A 19,128-nucleotide genomic window follows, 5' to 3' on the forward strand; every position below is an offset into this window, starting at 1 on the left:
TCCAGTAGCTTCAGCAAGGCTATCTCTCTGCCCATGGTTACACTGCTTCCCGCACTCTCTTGACAAGGACCGGTCTTCCCAGATGCTGAATGAGCCTTTAATGGCCTCTGGAAAGGATGGCTGAAAGCAAAGGCCCCAGGTTGCAGAATTTGTGTGCCTTTCATCATTAGCAAAATGAGACATTGCTTGGGATGGGTTATGAATAGGTGCTGCTCTTAGGCAGGGTGCAGAATGCGTCCCACTGTGGCTGAGACAAACCAATATGAGACAACCACCATGCAATGCATACAGCTACAGGGGATACTGCCCTTAGCTCAAGTCAGCGCTCAGCCCTGAAGGTCAAGTGTTGCTGGTGCAAAGTGAAAGAAAATACAGATTGTGGAGGAGGAAAACAGGAAGAACCTGTGGAGCTCGAAGGCCAGGCGTGGCTTTGCTCTGGACATCTCATGGTAGGTCACAGATGCTTTACATTAGTGATCTTGACTTCATGGCACATTTGGAAAAGAGGGGTTTCTCTTTTTCCCCTTCTCTTTAGAAAGGAGGAAGCTGTGGTTAAGGCAGATCAAATGGTGTCACCATGGCCATTCAGGTAGTCTAAAGCATAGGGTATTCAGGTAATAGCTGATTGCATAGGATGATTCAAACGATGAGGTGTTTGAAGGAATAACAGCCATATTTTAAGACAGAATACTAGATATCAGGCAAGACACAGGTGAGACTCGTATTTCAGAGCAGAGATGACCTCTCACTATTTAGGACTAACACTGGATTTTCATGGAGTGGAACAGGCCACATCTGCTAATGCAGAGTATCACATGCCTCCAGCTAAGTCTGCTTCTGGACAGCAGAGACCAGTGACTGAAGACTGGCTCTAACCTGACCTAGGTCTAACCTAACACTGATGCCAAGTAGGAAGGATGCTTTCCATGAGGATTTGCAGCTTTCAGAATTTTTAGGGAACATTCAGTCAGGAAACACCGAAGAGACTTGTTTCTAAGTGTGATGGTTGAGTCACCATCCATAGGGTGATTTAAAAGACATGTAGATGTGACATTTAGGGACATGGCTTAGTGGTGGACTTGGCAGTGCTCCATGCACTGGAGGGACAACCTAAACTAGCTTCCAGACTGTCCTCAGATTAACAGCACAGAACAAAGAAACCACAATTACACAGTTAATTAGTATGGTTAATGACTGTGTCCACTGCCCAAGAGAAGTGACCACAGTGCTCTGTCCTCTCCATCCTCATTGAGTCATGTCTTTGTATGGAAAGAAAATGGATGAATTCCACCTTTTCTGCTTCAGCCAGTCTGCTTCCAAAAGTTCTGGTTTGCATCAATTCTCCCTGCTACAGACTATCAGGAAAAATTTGTTTCTACTGGGAAAATGTTCTACCAAAAGAGCTTTCCCAAAATCCTGCAAGCTTCTGCTGCAAACAGGAAAAAAGCTTCTTCCAGAGTGCATTAAAGAATATCTATCTGCCAAAAAAATACCATTTCTTCAGTCTTTCCTGCTTGTCTGTGCTCCTGCATCTTTGCCACAACCTGTGGTGGCAAGAGCCACCCTTCCCACAGCCTGAACTACACACACAAGTAGCACTATGAGCAAATCTTTGCCCTCCAAACCGTCAGCACAGTTCTACAGCCCTCCTGAGCCTTGCAAGCAATGTTCTGCTGAGCCAGATCTAAGCACCACTGACACAGCTGAACTCACAGCTAGGGTCTGAAGGATCTTCCCAGCCATGGCAATAATGAGGAGTTATCCTTGCTCTGCAGATCTCACCTTTACTGGTTTCACTCTCTCGGACAAGGAAAGAGCCAACTTTGTTACCAGAAGACAACAGCAGCCGTTCAGCATCTTTTCTGCTCAGAGCTTTAAAATACCACCTGGGAAACAGAAGCAAAGGCAAAATCATTGCTTGAAAAGGAAAAGATCTTTATAAAATTCTTTCCAGTTACTTCATTTTTCTTTTTTTTTACCATTACACTCTGAAACTGAGGGTTATTTTTATCAGCAAATAGTTTTTTATCTGCTGGAAAGTGGCAGCAATAGACTGCTTTCAGTAGATTAACGTCAGATTTGGGTGACTCTGGGCTTGTTTCATAGCCTAGCAATTCAGCCAGAGCAGAGAGTAGATTGTACACGCAGTACCCCATACGTGAGAGCAGTGCAAGCTCATCCAGAGAACAGCTCTGAGGCACACAAGGACCCAGAGCTCACCTGGTAAGTGGGTGAACCTTGAGCTGTGCCCTGGCAGGCTGTGTATAAAGCAGATATATGTGCTGCAGGCTGAACACAGGCTGCCCACAGCCATTTAAATATACCCTTTGGGTACCAAGAGCATTTATGTCCCAACCACATTTCTGTGTGCTGCTAAATATTTGCTGAATTCAATGGTGGTTGGGTCCCTCCAAGAGGAGCTTGTAAGTGGGACTGGTCATTTATAGCTGAATGCCACAGAGGAGAATAAGTCATGGAAACAATTTCTTCTGCTGCTTGTATTATAGGCATAATAAACCCTTCTGGCTCCAGTCTTTCTTACCATCCTCCTTGAAGGAAGCCAAACAGGCAGGCTGTGTCTGGGCTAGTGAAACAAACAGCACCAGGCTATGGGTCTGGGCACTGGCACTTAGGTGTCTGCCCTGTTAAACAGTTGGAGTGGTCCCTGGCATGTCCAAGACCTGGATCAGTGCACCTTCTCACAAGGGATTTCTAATTTACATGCAGATGTCCTTTTAGAGGCTGAGGAAGTTTAACACTGTGTATGGGTAGACTGGCCCAGTGGGACCAGAGGATGTTTCCTGGAACTGCTAATTTACCAGTGCAAATATAACCTTTATGTTCTTCCTCCAAACCCTTGTTTTCCATGGTGGGTGCAATTAATGGGACACGAGTCTTTGCTCACTTCTCCCGTAGCGACTTCACTTCCCTCCTGCCCTGCACCCATACGGTGCTTAAAGCTTCTCCTGAACTTCTGAGCAGCATCTTGCCATCCAGCCCAGCAGTGACATCTTCCCAATGTCAAGTAAAGCTGTTCCCTTTTCTTGCTGAGACAGGGCACTGCATCAGTGTTAACCATTCATAAGCTTTTGCACTTACTTTTCCTCTTCTAAGCTGTCCACTTGTGCGACAAAGTTACTGGGGATGTAGCCTTTCCTGCCGCTGCTGAGGGATTTTGCCAGCCACCAGTCCCCTTCACTGCAAAGCAAGCAGGAGAAAAAGCTTGAGTGCCCAGAAGAGGTTTCACGACAAGCTAAGGCTGTGGTGACAGCATGGTTTATGGGGTTTCGAGCACTACAAATAGACTAAGGCTCCTTAATCCACGGTACAGGTCTCTCTCGATTTCCTATGACCAACACCAGGCTGAAGACTGTTGGTCTCTCAGGGACTTCTGGAGGTGACAGACTCTTTCCATAAATGCAGAGTGAACAACGAGTGACCACAGATTCAAACCTCTGCTACGTGCGCCATGTAAGAGGAGAGAAATCTGGGTCATCATGGGGTTATTTTGTGTCTTGCATAGAGGGATTCTTTTTTTGCTTCTTCCTTTTTCTGCTGGATACCGCACTGCATACAGCATCTGTTTGAGAGCTGTCTCCTCTGGAGGCCACCTCACAAAGCAGTAAAGGATGGAGCAGGGTCTGTTGACTGGGAGACCCAAGCCCACCTCTGCCCTGTTATGGTCCGGCCAGATGGACTGTCTGTCCCCCTTCCCACTTGAGAAGAAGCCGAAATGAAACCACATGTCTCTCTGGCTCGATTCTGTCCTTTCCTCTGACTACACCCAACCCACATCCTTTGCAAAAGCACCATCAGCACAAAATACGAAAATAGGAGCTAGGTTATTGCTGTAATTTGTGCTACTTCTGCACTCATGGACACAGCAGTGAAGAAGGTCCCAAAGTCCCAGGTAAGGACACCGCCCAACCCCATAGTATCTGTAACCCATGGAAGTGTCACCTTCCCCACCTTGCAGAGAGAAGAGTACCCATAGTCACACTCTGGAGCAAAAATAGGGCTCACGTTCAGTTTTGGTGAGCTCAAACTGATGTCTGACCCCAAGGTACCCCCTTCCCTAGCCTCGCCATGCCCATGTATGAGCCTCCCTCTGGCAGTAGATCACTTACTTGGAGAGGACTTGGAGTTTCTCCCCCTTGACCAGCTGCAGGTCACGATCACTTGAGGCAGGAAAATCATACAGTGCGATCACAATCAGGTTATCTAAAAGAACCAGGAGCATCATCGAACCTAGCACTGTTGAATTCCCTGCCAGATGGGCGATACACACCCAGGTGGGCATTTCACCCACACACAGACAAGGGGCTGTCCCCTGCCCTGTCCCCCCAAAAGCCAAGCTTTCCACCACCCCACCTTTCCGGCCAGCCACAGCCTCTGCTCAGGGACTAACACTGATTCACCAAAGTGTTTCCTGTGCATGTTTTTTTAAAGCTCTCCAGATGCCTCTATCCACAGAACCCAGTGTGTCAACAAGAAAAAAAGGTTTTTGTGGAATAAGAAGGGTCATATATAACCTGTCAGTGTTTGGCTTGAGTTTTACATGGCTGTAAGTAAATACTGCTGTAGTAAAATTTCCCAGAGTGGCTCTGGGATTTGACTCAAAAAGATGAGGCTTTCTTGATCGAAAAAGGTATAAAGTCATCTCAGCCTCTGTTATTTGAGCCCATTGCTAGGATTTAACTCACCTTCCAGCTGCTCTAGACTCTGCCTGTATCCTGCCGTCCCTTTACATCCCTTGCAGGTGTGCCACCACATTTAAGTCACGCTGCTGCTTTTGACCCAGCACCTCTATGGCACGTAGCTGTTCTGCTCAGCTGAAATTCCCACAGGGGTGGCAGATGCTCCAGGATCCCCTTCTCTCTCCCTGGCCCCAATGCACAGACGCTCCAGACCACAAAACCAGTGCTCTGTGTCTCCCATTTCACTTGTAACCCACCTGGACCAAGGCTGTGAGCAAGTGTGCATCTCCATCCCCTGCCCTACCACGTTACTTTTATTCCAGCCATATTGGGTGATCCTGAATTTTGGCATAGCAAAATGGACTTTGTCTCTCTGGTGCACGTGAGCCTTGCTGTGTGTGGCAAAGCTGCTGCCTGGTACATGCAAACCCACCCCAGGGAAGATATCTGTGGGCTGGAGCTGCATTGCTACATTTGCATGCTGGGGTTGTGCCAGTGCTGCTCTTGGAGACGTTGTGCAACTGTTCACATGTGCTCTGCATGCTCACAGCTACTGAAGCAGAAATAAGCAGCTATTTTGGGACAGATCAGACTTTATAAAGAGGATTGGCACGCGCATATGAGCACAAAAATCAAGCCAAAAACAATGGTAAAAAAGAAGGAGGAGGAAGATGAGGAGAAAAAGGAGAAAAGGAAGATTAAAAGAAAAATTAAAAAAAAGAAAATGAAAAGGAAAAGAAAAAAAAAGAAAAAGAAAAAGGAAAAAGAAAAAAGGAAAAAGAAAAAAGAAGAAGGAAAAATGAAAAGAAAAAGAAATAGAAAAAAGAAAATAGAAAAAGGAAGAAAAAAGAAATAAAAAGTAGAAATAAAAATAAAAGTAAAAAAGGAAAACAAAAAAGAGAAAGCGAAAAAGCAGAAAGAAAAGTGAAAAGAAAAAGAAAAAAGAGAAAAGAGAAAAAACAAAAAGAGAAAAAAACAGAAGGAAAAGAAAAAATAGAACAGTAAAAAGAAAAGGAGGCCATTTGCTGCAGAAAGTCTTTAGCTCATACAGAGCCTGATTAATGCAGCGAGAGCAATGAATTATTAGCATTTTTCAAAACTGACTGTCAAGCCACAGTCTCTGTGTGACCTTTTCAAATAATGCCACCAGCAAGAGTGCCAGACTGGCCTTTTGTCATCACAGATAACATGTCTCTGGGGCAGCTTTGGGTTTTGTGTGTGCAAGGCCTGGCTGCTGCTCTGCTGGCGATTTATTGGAGAGGAGGGAGGAGAAAGGGTCAGTGTGAGAGGAAATGTAGCTTTGTAAACCAAAGCCCTGAGCGGTTCCCTTCAGGAGGAACTTGGAGATCCTTGAGAGGTTTCAGCAGAGCCTCACTCTCCCCTGTGCATGGGGAAAAGGATGATCATGCTTTGAAGTCTTAAAATAGGTTGCACAGCTGGGGGCCTCCCCTTAAGGGATCTCAGAGAGTTTCACATTAGCAATGGACTCAAACTCTCATTGCCTCCTTGAGAATGTTCTTATCACACAGCTTCTCTGATGTGGAAGGGTTTTGGACATGTGCCTTCTGCAAAGTGTTCACAACAAACATGCTCATCCACATGCACCGTCCTGCTCCTCTTGAAAATAAACTAATGCAGTGGTCACACTTCTGTTTTGGAAAATAGAAGCAAATGTGTAAATATCTTCAAGCACAGAATGGCTGCGTATCCCAAGAGATGAAATGAAAAATGTAGTTTTGATCTTGAAGCAACTGACAAAAGTACATATAAACAAAACAAAGAGGAGGAGAAAGAGCAAATACAGTAAGGACGAAAAGGTTTTATATGTTGAAAACATACTGTGATCACCTCTTATCCCCTGCTCAAAATACACGCTGAGAAACAGTGCACACTTAAGTGAGCCAGAAAAAAAGCTCTCTCTGCTCAAGCCAGCAAGACTTGCCATCTCATGATGAAAGTAACTCTTCCTGTCTCTGAGTTTGTCACCTCACTAAGAAACAGCATTGATAATACTTTCTTGGCCTATTTAATCAAGTTAGGTCATGAGTGACTCTACAGTAGAGAAGCCGTCGGGGCTGCAAGGAGTGACTGCTTTGCAGATAATGCTAGCAGCCTGGAGACTTTGATTGTGAGCCAAATACCTCTTGGCTCAGAGCTGCTGTCAAGAAAGTTAGATACTAGCCCGGTTTGCATAGGCTGAGTGCCAGTTTGATGGCTTAATAGAAATGAGTCAACCAGTCTTCTGCCCCGTCGTGAATGGAAGGTCTTTGAAATGTCTCACGGCTACGGAGCAGGCTGAGACTGTGCTGGGGTCCCCCAAAGGGCCATTAGGTGGTTTTGAGCCATGCTATGATGGTCACGGGGTAAATGACAACAAATATTGCATCTCCCAGCTGGTCCACAAGCCCAGGGGTGACAGCATGGGAGATGTCTCCTGGGACATCCAGACTTGCACTGCAAAAGTTTTTCTGCCATGTGTTTTGACACAGTGAATGTTTTTGCAGATAATTTCTGGTTTTTATATAAAATCATTGAATCCCAGAATCCCAAGTTGGAGGGAACTTCAAGGATCATCTGGTCCAACCTTTCTGGGCAATGCATGACCTAGACTAGATGTCCCAGCACCCTGTCCAGCCGAATCTTAACAGTGTCCAATGCTGGGGAGTCCACCACTTCCCTGGGGTAGATTATGCCAACAGCTGATTGTATCAGACCTAAACTCATAACATTTTTATTAGAAAATTTGAATATTTTGGGCAATTCCCTCTCATTTTCTTCCCTCTCTTGCTTTTGATTGGAAGTGACCGTTTTTTATGAACTTTTAATTTCTCATTGATAGTCAGCCTTTTCAGTGAAACAATCCCTCCTTTTCCCAATTAAGCTCAAAACCACATTTCTGACAACATTCCTTTCAAACTCAAATCCATATCCAGAGAACAGCAATATAAAAGACTAAGAGCTTCGATGATAATCTTGAGATGCCTCAAAAGACTTCAATTTCAAGAGCATGCTAAGCTCCCACCCCCCGAAAATCAGTCCTATTCATATTATGGTTAGCCGAAATCAAGGGAAGAGGTAGAAGTGCAGTTTCTCAATGAGAAGAAATGACCTTGCAAAGAGACCAATTCTTTGTGCTGTCGCAGCTTATTATAATGCCTGAGGACAAGCACCAAAACCAACCAACTCTCTGTGTCAGTAGTACTGAAATGCAGCTGTGAGCAGCTGCAAGGCAAGGGCAGGGGTTATTCTACCTATCTGCTATGTCTTATCTACCCAATGCAAGGGAACAGCAGCAGCTGTAGCACTGGAGCTGTTGGGTTTGGGGACCACCATCCTGGGACAGGACTTTGCCATACTGGGGGCCTTAGAGGTGCAGAATTAAACAGAAGTTTTGACTCTATACAGATATAGAACTGACTGTAAACACATCACAAGTGCTTAGGGAACCATGCTAAAATGAATGAGAGACTCACAGGATGGAAGAACCCACCCCAAGTGGAAAGTGGATTGGTAATGCTGCCAACACTGCAGTTGAGTCCAGAGGTTGGCACTCCTTGTCTGCCTTTGTGTTATTTCTATTAAGATAAATAGCATCAGGAAGAATTAGGCTTTTGTTAGGCTAATATAAAAGAAATACATGATTTCTGAGACGGTGGTGTGAAAATTTGAAACTGTGAAACAAGTTGCATGACACTGAGATAAGCAAAAAAAAATAAATATCAAAATGCCAAGAATTCAGAGAAAAAAGAAAAGCAACCCACCACCACCTAACAACAAAAAGAAACAAGGGAAAAAGAAAGTTGTGATTTTAGATTCCATGCCACACTTCCATAGTCAATAATTTTGCCTGATTGAATTTGAACTGCCCCCACAAAATTTAATTCAGCTTTTCAACTTTTTTGTATGATTGAATTGTCTGGATTTTGTGCTTTCTCTATCAACTCAATTGGATTTCCTTCTTTCTTGAGAATATGTCAGATATCTCAAATATCTTGCATGGTTCCTATCAGCCCATTTTGCCACAGAGGACAGAATCAGATATAGCAAGCATCATTTCTGTAAGCTCAGGCACTGGCAGAGAAAAATAAGAAGTGCCTGAGCCTGTCAGTGTGAATATTCCTCCAAAACTGGAACTGAACCTTACAAACCAAAATATTTTTGAGAGCTGAAAATGGCTAACATGGTGCTTTATGCGTTTTATAGCATCTTTCCACTTCTGCCTTCTGGCATGAAGCAGAAATAAAAGTCGCCTTCTGTTGTACTTCCCACCAGAGGGAGGAGGTTGATAAAAACCCTGTTAAAAACTGTCAGTGCCCGCTCAGTTGTGGAGGCAGGAGAGCACAACTGCTTAGGAATGATGAAAACAACTTTGAAAAAGAAAGCATGGTTTCTCAAAAAAGATGGAACTCCCATGGAAACATACTTCATTCACATGGTTGAGGAGCTACACCTCCCAGAAATCTGGTCCCATAACAAATGTCAGTTCTGAAAAGCATTCTGACTTTGCAGGAGTTCCTCTGTCTGCCCCACAGTAGAAACTCCCTCATCATCCTTTACTCATACCCTGTCTCCCCTAAACTACACTTTTGCCTCATAAGGAACGGCCATGTGTTGCTAACTCCTTTCTTCCAAGCTTCCTCTATTTTTTGCCTGCTTCTAATTTTCTCTCTCTGTCCTTAATCTGCAAAATGTCTTTAAACAGAAACGTATAGAAGTTGTTGTCAGAGGCTGGGCAGAGGTAGCAGTGGTTTCCCTGCTAAAAGGCAATCATCTACCAACCACCATCTGCGACCTGCAGATAATTGCAGAGGTAGAAGAAGCCAGCAGTCTCCAAGCAGGGGCTCTGCGCATCCTTATTTTATACTCTTTCATTTCTTCTTGTTCTCTTTGTAGTCTCTCTGGGTTTTCTGATGCCTGCTGTTTCCTCTGAAATTTTCAGCTGGCTGGATACAGCATCCAGAAGTTGTCACACTGCAGACAGGGCAGCAGACAGAGAAATCTCATGCAGTCGATGTCTCAGATCTCACTTTGCTCAACTGGTGAAGGAGTGCTTTTCCCTCTTAATTTCTTTTATGAGCAGGGGAAACTGGCAGCTACAAACAGTCAGTGATGTAAACTAAATCTTCCAAGGCACACTGATAAACTCCCCGCCTGGCAATGCTAAAGATACAGAAACCACACACCTGAGACATGACGGCTTGTTCTCAAGACTTGCTGCTGGGGGACCACCACCTTGCAAACCCCACGGGAAGGCAAAGAAAACAGTAACAGAGCTAAGAGTCTTACCTTGTACAGAGGCTTGGTTTAGATGGGGGATGCTGATAATTTGTCTGCCCTTAGGTAGAAATAGAAAGAGAAAAGACATTTATTACTTCGCTGTGTTTGCAGGAAGACCTGCTCTCAGCTTCACAGATGAGCAGGAGTCTGAACCAGAGCCCTCTGTAGTCAATCAACAGCTCCTGCTCCTGGCTGTGTATGTGTCGTGATGGCTTTAGCATATTTTACCTTGACATATTCTTCAACATCTTAACTGTCAGTTTGAATAATCCTTGGCTTCCCTCCAAATAAAGGAATAAATCTGCTATCTGCTCATTTGGACCATGGTCTATCTAACTCTTTTTATTTCCTCATGCCAGATTTCAGATCAATGGGCAATGAGACATGAGTGATCTTGTTGAGAAATGACAATTGTAATATTATTTGAAGCAGAAAACCGGGGATATTCTTTGCCATAATTGTCCCAGTGATTGTGGAATATCCTTTGCTCAGGGATATGTTAAAAAAATAGAGGCAGTGACTATATTGGCAAATTAAACAGCAGCAAGTTACTGCAACTCATCTGGGCACACCCTTAAAATGCTGACATGATCCTTAGTCTGGCTTGGCCCAGACCCTGAGAGTGGCCAGTTGACCATAGACCACTCTTAATCAACAGGTGGGATACAACCACCTTGTTTTGTGGGCTAAGAGATTTATTGTGCAAATGGCTCGGTGGGCTCCATTTGCCTCTCTACTCAACTTCAAACACCAGTCCTGTGATCAGGACCTAGTGACTAGAGTGGGCATTTGACCACTAACAGTATTTTTGTACATGTGCAAAAGGAGTGAACTACAGATGCTGAATTAGAAGTATCAAGTATTTCCTGTCCACACCACTGCTGGGCTCATACTTAACATCAGGGTGCAGTGGGAGAGCTGCTCACCCACTGCCCTTTCTAATTTAACTGAAAGAAATATGGACTTCCCCTGACATGTGAGAGCTTAGTTCCTGTGGCAAAAAAAAATGAGTATCAGAAAGTGATTGATGGTACTGTATTTACACTGAGAGCAGTTCCTCTCTCCAGTGAGCTGGAGAGAAGGAAATGAAGGAAAAGAACATCTTCTTGTTCAATCTGACATCTGCTGTCACGAAAACTGGACTTCATAACCAAGGCAGAACTTGGGAACTAAGCTAAAGGAGTGAAAAACATCTCCACCTGCCATCAAAAGAAATTATAGACAATTCCTCCCCCTCTCAGAGCTCAAGACCCAAGAACGTTTTCACATGACACCTGCACCTTTTATGCTGGCTGCTGGATGCAGTGCTGACAAGGGCAATTAAGAACAACTTGATGTCTTCTGTACAGCAACAGACATAGATAAAACGATTTCCAAAGTTTAAACAAAGAGTTTGTAATTCGAAATCTCCTAAATCCTGACCCAGTGCCTTCCTGATCTGTGCCCATGCAAGCAGAGGCCACATGTGTTCAAAGGGAGCAGCAGATCCTCAGCATTTCTCATTCTCAGCCCACCCCAACACAGATTAGCTGTAGAACCTCGTTAGAGAACCTGTTGTCCCCCCGATGGTAAAGTTTCCATTGCGGTTTGCAGCTTTGAACCTTAGCTTGAATCTGACCCATCTTTGTGCTGTTTGCAAGTCAGCAACATCAACCTGGGCTGCAGAGTGCTGAGGGCACTGTTTAAAAGATATGGGGCTCAACTTGATGGACTTGTGACCAAGGGATGCAGAACACACTGCACCTTCACTTGCTGTCTCCTGCCCTGCACTCCAGTCCAACCCACACAAAGAGTAGTGCCAGGTTTAACATGACATACTCTTTCAGACCACCACCATCCCTAGCCCACGCAGACAACTCATGGCAACAGCATATCCCCAAACAGAAAATGGCATCCTTTTTGACAGAGTAAAAACCCAGAGTGAGAAAGGCTCGTCTGGATAGTTCATCCCATATCAAGAAGCTCTTAGGAGGAAGCCAGGCATAAAGATCTGTTTTCTGCCCTTTGGATGACATTCCCAGTTGGTGACCAAATTTTAGGACATAGAAGTACTCAAGTTCCTGCTGGCACGCACAAATACTGCCTGCATCACTCCAGACACTAAGTGAACCTGTGGAGGATCAAAAAGGACACAAAACTGCAGGCTTACCTTGGGTGGCGCAGAAGATTTACTCTTGCTTTTGGGGTTGCTTCCAGAGGCATGTTTTTCATTGGACATCAACTGATTTTTGCTCCCGAGCAACCCCATCCTGGAAGGAAGACCAGAAATTGCTTTTCAATGAGACTGCTCCTGGGAAAGAGGCAGGCAATAAGGGGCAAAACCATATTCTTATTCATGAAGAACAAGTTGGAGATGAGAAGTCAGGGAAATCAGGCAGTGAAGAGTCTAAAATCATCCTGTCAACGGTCCTCCTACCACCTTGGAACTTGCGTTTGTATTACTGCGCAACTCTGGTGTTTCACACTTTGCAGGTGAGGCTCAGACAGACACTATAGGTCACCAGAAAGAAACTGGAACAAACGACTGCTTTGAGTATGTCCCCTCTCCAATGCAGAGATCTCCATCTGTCATTGAGCAGACTTGCTCCAGAACTGAGTGACGCCACATGCGGGCACTGCTGGAGGGTCGAAGGGGTGGTGCTGGAGAACCTGGGGCATATCCCTGTGCAGTTCATGTGTACCAGTTCTTCAGGAGGGTCACACAGACCCTGGAACAAGTCATACTCGTGCTGCTCAGTGCTGTCCATGCATCATGTCGTTCCCATACAGCAAGAGCAGCACACAGACGTGGTAGCTATCTACATAGTACCATCCTGCCGTTCCTCATGCTTAAGCAGCACAGACGCAGACTCAGCTTGTCTACGAAGGCATGGGACTTTATGCAATACGTTGGAGGACTGCAAGAAGCTTAGGGAGTCAAATGTGGTGTAACTTGTATCCATCCTGCCTGTAAAGTGTGGGCCTAGGGCTTGACTCAGTCATCCACATACAACGCTCTAGTACCTTTTGATGTGCCCTAGGTTCTCACAAGATGTAGGTCTCCCATACATCGTGGATTATGTTTCCCAACCCCATGTGAGTGTCTCAGGCCTGCTGGACACTTCAAGGATCACTAGGCACAAATGAATCAAACCCTTTCCATGGACAATCCTCTGGTCCACACTAAGGTTTCCACACTCATGCTTGAGGGATCATTTAAATTGCAGCCCAGAAATGTAATTTCAGTTCTGGTCAATAATTCTGACATAATACTGGGTCTGGATAGTCAAGATAGATAGCCAAACCATGGAAAACTCAGCCTGTTCTGCCACCTGAAAAAGTAGGGAACAGTTGAAGCCAGCAGTACTTAAGTGCTGCTGCCATGAGTATATGAGGTATCTACACCACCAGCGCTAAAGTCTGCACCAGACCCTTCTTTGAACCAAAGGCATTGAAAGGTGTGGGCTACATGTCTGAAGCCTGAGTACTTGTAGCTGAACAAAAACTCGTTGGCTCTTATTCTTGCCAAATTACCTGAAAGTCTGCAATGAACATGGAGAATCCAGGACTGGAGGTCCAGGGATCAATATGGTTAGTCAGTTCCCCCAAATGCCAGCCTGGCACTGTGTTGTGATAGTCAAACTCCAATAGATGTGTTCAAAAAAGCTTCCAGCAAACCAGACTTGTGGGAAAAAATATTCCTGTAAAAGCAACTTTTTTCCTTTCTAGCACATTATCTAATATTTCAAAAACTGGGACTCCGAAATGAGGTTTCTATATATATTTTTTGAAGTGTATTTTTTTGAAATTATCTTCTCCCTTCTGTCTTATTTTCATTTTCACTGGCAAAGTGAGCAAACTGGGGGGAATTGGTGAAATATTTCTGCCCAGGGAAGTTGTGAATGCTCCATCCCTGTCACTGTTCAAGGCCAGGTTGGACAGAGCCTTGGGTGGCACGGTTTAGTGTGAGGTGTCCCTGCCCATGGCAGGGGGGTTGGAAATAGATGATCTTAAGGTCCTTTCCAACCCTCACTATTCTATGATTCTATGAAATATTCCAGGATAACCCAGTACACATTCCCACCCCCCCCCCCCCCAGTAGAAAGGTTTTCAGCATCCAAACTTCTCTGAGCTTTTCTTTAACCTGAGTTTACAGATGGCCCAACCATGTATACCCAGGTCTCAGCACCACTCTCAGCACTAAAGTCGGAGGGGAAGTTACCCCCACTGAATCAGCCACAGCATTTCCTGCAGCAAGTTAATTTTAATTTGGCAGCGTCCCTTACAGGTTGCAACCAGGGTTTGCTTTACTTAGAACACCCGGTTGTCATGAGATGGCACGCGATTCATTAAGTAAGTGAGCTTTTCCCGCTCTTTCACTTGCAAATTGGTAGAAGATACCCTTTCACCAGGATTTCTGATTCTGAATAGTGTTATTTGCCAGGATAGTGAGAATATTTGGAGTTCCCTTTCCATCCAGGGAACTGAAAGGTATCATTTTAAGTCAAGGCAAGGGAGATACAGATTTGGCAATTGCTGTCTTTTCGGCAGAGTTAGAAGATCTGACGTATAGCACAAGTCAACAATATGTTTTGACCATCAGTCATGTCGTGAGGATGATCTTATGAGAGGACAGATGGACCATCTACGTGATGATAGATGCATGTTTTGGGGGTTTGTGTTGCTCCCAGTTACAGCCCTGGTGGGGCAGAATGGGAAAGGACATGGAGGAAGGTCAACCTCAGCAAGTGCCACCAGGGGTCTGTGGCCATCTCAGCTCCTCTGACAGGGTTTGAGAGGAGTGGGGACCATGTCCTAACCTAGGCATCTCATAGAATCATAGAACTGTTAGGGTTGGCAAAGACCTTGAGATCATCAAGTTCCAACCCCCCTGCCACAGGCAGGGCACCTTCCACCAGACCAGGTTGCTCCAAGCCCAGTCCAACCTGGCCTTGAACACTGCCAGGAATGGAGCATTCATAACTTCCTTGGGCAACCTGTTCCAGTGCTTCACCACTGTCCCCACAGCTCTCCTGTGTCCATGAGGACACTGCAACCCTTTCTGCACCATGCTGAGTCTGGAAACACCTCTCTGCATGCTTACACAAGCTGAGCTTTCACCCCACACGCTTGTGTCTAAGACACATCCGTGCAAAGCGGCACAGAATCATGGACGACAAGTCCCAGCATGGGTGAGAAATGGAACCAGAGAAAAACCTCCCCCCGAGGCCACCTGCTCCCACCCATACGCAGAAGTCATTAGCACAGCTCTGGCTATTCACAGTCCCTATGAAATCCACTGGTCACACTCTCCACGTTGCCTCTGCAGCCTTTGGCAGCCAATGTGACCATCCTTCATGCCGGCAGCTGGTTTACAAACTCCCAAAATAGTGCTGCAGACAAATGTTGTCAGATGTGGAGAGCTGCTGCCGAGCTCCCAGCCCGCAGCTGATGGAGCTTTCTTATTTCTTTTAAAGTAATCTTTTTCTTCCAAAAAAGGTGGCTGAGTTGAACATATGTGGCTGAGTTGAATGTATATGGCTGAGTTGAACGTAAATTGTTCCACAGTGTTTCTGCTTCTGATTAATGCTTTTTAAAATTAGTTTCACAATAAAAAAGAGAAAGCTGATAGTAGTTCTCCCAGATTTTTTTGTTTTCTTCTTTCCAGCGGAAAAGAGCACTGAGGGAAAAAAGTAACTTGGAAAAGCATGAAAATTTCCGTTTGAGAACTTGCAGTTCTTCACATCTAAAAATGTTGGTTTATATGTAATAATGGAGAGTGGGGAAGCTTGTTTCCTCAACTTTACTCAGGTTAAAAAATACCAAAACAGAACAAAAAAGATTTAAGGCAACACAAAGTTTTTCCATACACTTAAAATGTTTCATCAAAAAATAGTCCAGCTTAGCTGCTGATAAGAATCATTAGGGTTGGAAGGGACCTCTGGAGATCATCAAGTCCAAACCCCCTGTCAAGGCAGGGCTGCCTACAGCAGGTTACACAGCAACGTGTCCAGGAAGATTTTGAGTATCTCCAGAGAGGGAGACTTCACAACCTCCTGTTCCAGTGCTCTGTTACCCTCAACTTAAAGATGTTCTTCCTTATGTTGAGGTGAAACTTATTGCGTTTTAGTTTATGGCCATTAAGTTTTGAGTAAACGTATTTTATGCAGAAGTCTTCCTGTGAGACTCAAGCAAGCCTTTGTGAAGAAGGCAATAGGCACCAGGACAGTGAGCTCAGTGTATAATCCAGCTCTGAAGTGTGTGGGACAGATGTGTGTTAGAGGAACACTGGATGCTTGCATAGGACCTCTAACACAAGCTGTGTGCTCCATGTTGCAGGATGAAAGCAGGTAATTTCAGTAACCTTCAGAGAGGCAGTTTGAGGTGACATTTCAGCTAGTGAGAGCTGGATGCAGGTACAGATGTTCCTGCAGCAACAGGCCCAGGGGAGGTTTTCTGAAGATCCCACCACAATGCCCTGCTCCGGTAACACTTCCGCTGGCATTTGGGCAGCATCTTCATGGTGGATAGCAGAGGATATTATTAAATGTCCTATCATACAGCTGCCTTCAAAGAGGGTTGGAGAACATACCCTACAGGAGCAACTCATCAAGCTTAACTTGGAACTCCAGGGACCAAGGTCCAAGAGAGAAAGACACAAGTCTTTGTTGACCAGAGTTTGGAGACCTGACTTGCCCCTATGCTTGGCATGTTTTGAGTGCCAGGGTGGGCTAAACCAACAGGGCAGTGTCAAATTGGACCTGCCCATGCACTTACTCTTTTTGTTGCAGCACATCAGAGGTTAGGGTGGAGGTACTTGGATAAAACCAAGCACTGCAAGCATTTGCAATCTCATCTTTGCGATAAGCAGCCCTGCACCATACGCGCACCATCTACTGCGGCTGGCTGGTTTCCACTACCAGAGCAAGAGAGCTTAAAAGCTGTTTCTGACGTGCATGCAGCAGCATCTTCTGCAAGAAGGACGTAGATGACATGGACAAACAGCCTTGGGATTGCATGGGCGGATGCGGGGGAAAAACAAGACAGAACCTCGCAGAAAAGCAGAAGTCTCAGCTCGTCAGTTGTCTCACCCTCATGAAACTGTGCCACGGAAAAATAGGTTAAGACCCAAGCAAGCCAATAGTATTTCACTGTGAAGGCCTCTCCAAAACCACCCTCAAGCCCACTGAAATCACAAAATGAGCCCCCTTTCCATTCACATTTCAGGGTGGGTCCAACAAAGCATTTTCACAGTTCACCAAGATCAGATATCTCACTTCATTATAAAACTTCAGAGTGTCGTTTTTTTTAGAAAAAACTTTTTTAGAAGGAAGTGCCATTAAAAACCCTAAAGGGAATACTTTGAAAATGCAGATATAGCCAATTATGAAGAGTTTTAATTGCTGAATTTTTCTTTGCAAATCCGCCCCCTTCCAGAAAGAATTGCCGAAGTCAACTCACTTTGGATACAATAATAAAAGTATTCCAGATTTACATTTCTGCATCAATGAGGAGCAAACAAATGCAATAGAAAAAAAATCCCCCAGTTCTAGGCACATCCCAGATGCATTTAATTCTCTTTTTTTCCTCAACAAAATAGCTCTTCAATACATTTCCTGGCCTGGCAACTTTGGATTACTTTGCAAGACACAGAAGAGGAGAATTACTGAAGATCTTGGTGAGATCAACTACTTACATAGGAATGAAGATTTGCTACCAAAGCATTTTCTATTGTGGCTGGTTTCTGCTTTTGCTGGGTTTTGGTCAAGTTCTTTTAAATCTTTGTAATGTTTAGCCGCTTTGTTGCTAGGAGGTGGTTAGAACACAGCTAAAACAAGTGTCTTGTTCCATAAACAGCACTGACCATGCAGAAGGTCTTCTGCAGAGGCTACAGCCACCATCCTCTAGGACACAGTGGCCAAAGTCTTGCTGAGGATCTCTGCCTTTAAACAGGAGAGCAACGAGACCTCCCGTGAGTACACACAGCACTGGGTCTGCAGCAAATGTCGGGTGGCTTTCATAGCTAAAAGATGCTGCTCAGTAGGACCAGGCTGTGGAGGAGCAATTATAGCAATGCAGAAAGTCCCTGTGAAGAGCTGGAGAGCTGAGAGCAAGAAATGTCATGGTTTATGCTGAGGAGTGAAGCAGATGTCTGCTTTGCATGTTGCATCCTTGCTGGAGAATGGGAAATATCCTACAGGCAACATTCAGATCCCATCCAGTCTTGGTCCTCATTAGATAAATACATCAAGTTGTATTTGTGCTTGCATTGAAGCCCCATTAAAACACTCTAGCCTGTCTAAATCATCACTAAGGGAACACAAAGGCCATCCCCCAGGACCATCCTGGCTCCTCAGCTAATGATGGTGAGGTGTTAAAGTCAGTACTGTCCTGATGCAGTCTTTAACACAGCCAGTGTGGCCAAATGGGTCTGTCCTCTGCCAGTCAAAGGCATATAGAGAGCAAACCTACCCCCTCCTCCTTGGCAGGGGGTATGCATTGAAGAAATGAGATTGGAGCCCATTGGCTTATTTGGGGATCTTTTCCTGCAACTCTAGCCAGCTTGCCCTTTCTGCCCTGAATCTACCACCTGTCTTAGGCCATGCTTTGCGGGTGAACCTGGCCCATGCAAACTAAGCGGAACATCTGGCTCTTTCAGGACTTTCTAAAGAGCTGGGACACTCCATGGGAGAAAGCTGTGTGTGAGGCTGGGGGGTGGGAGTGCACAGATTTACACGACCCCAGGTTTAAGCAGATGTAAAAAGTTTCTGACAAGGAAAAAAAAAAGGAAGAAATGAATTATAGTAAAAGTTTCTTGCTCTCTCCAGAAGCAGAATACAGCTGCCTGTTGCCAGAATGGTCATTCACTAATCAAAACATCTGTCTGGAGGAAAAATGGCTGCTTACATTGAGCATTGCGCCCTGCTGGAACCTGGCAGATGCTCTGCTGAGCTACAGGATGCTGGCCAGGAAGCAGAAGAAGGGCTCAGGGTCCCAGAGGGAGGAAGAGCAAGAGGGAAGACTGCTTATCCCATCTCCCTTTAACATGCTTTCCTCGTGAGCTCACCCCAGATGATGCATCAGTCTGGTGGGATGTCTGATGGGGATGGTTCTGCAGGGAAGCAGAACTGGGAAGAGGGGAAAGAGGAGGATGGGGCCAAGAGGAGCAAGCACA

At 45.1% G+C, this 19,128-nt stretch overlaps 1 protein-coding gene across 2 annotated transcripts in view; it reads right to left on the reverse strand.

Annotated features, from left to right (window-relative positions):
• BLK (BLK proto-oncogene, Src family tyrosine kinase) overlaps positions 1 to 19,128 on the reverse strand; it is a 44,819-nt gene that overhangs the window by 14,241 nt on the left and 11,450 nt on the right. For both annotated transcript variants that reach the window (XM_062638556.1, XM_062638557.1), the window contains exons 2-6: positions 12,124 to 12,223; positions 9,984 to 10,032; positions 4,128 to 4,221; positions 3,100 to 3,198; positions 1,783 to 1,886 (exon numbers count right to left, since the gene is read on the reverse strand). In XM_062638556.1, coding sequence (XP_062494540.1) covers positions 1,783 to 1,886; positions 3,100 to 3,198; positions 4,128 to 4,221; positions 9,984 to 10,032; positions 12,124 to 12,222 — 445 coding nt within the window. In that variant the 5' untranslated portion in view covers position 12,223. The remainder of the gene's footprint in view (positions 1 to 1,782; positions 1,887 to 3,099; positions 3,199 to 4,127; positions 4,222 to 9,983; positions 10,033 to 12,123; positions 12,224 to 19,128) is intronic.

This window comes from Pezoporus occidentalis, unplaced genomic scaffold (assembly GCF_034315485.1).
Source record: "Pezoporus occidentalis ecotype Australia unplaced genomic scaffold, CSIRO_AGI_Poc_V1 ctg57, whole genome shotgun sequence".
NCBI classification, from domain to species: Eukaryota; Metazoa; Chordata; class Aves; order Psittaciformes; family Psittacidae; genus Pezoporus; species Pezoporus occidentalis.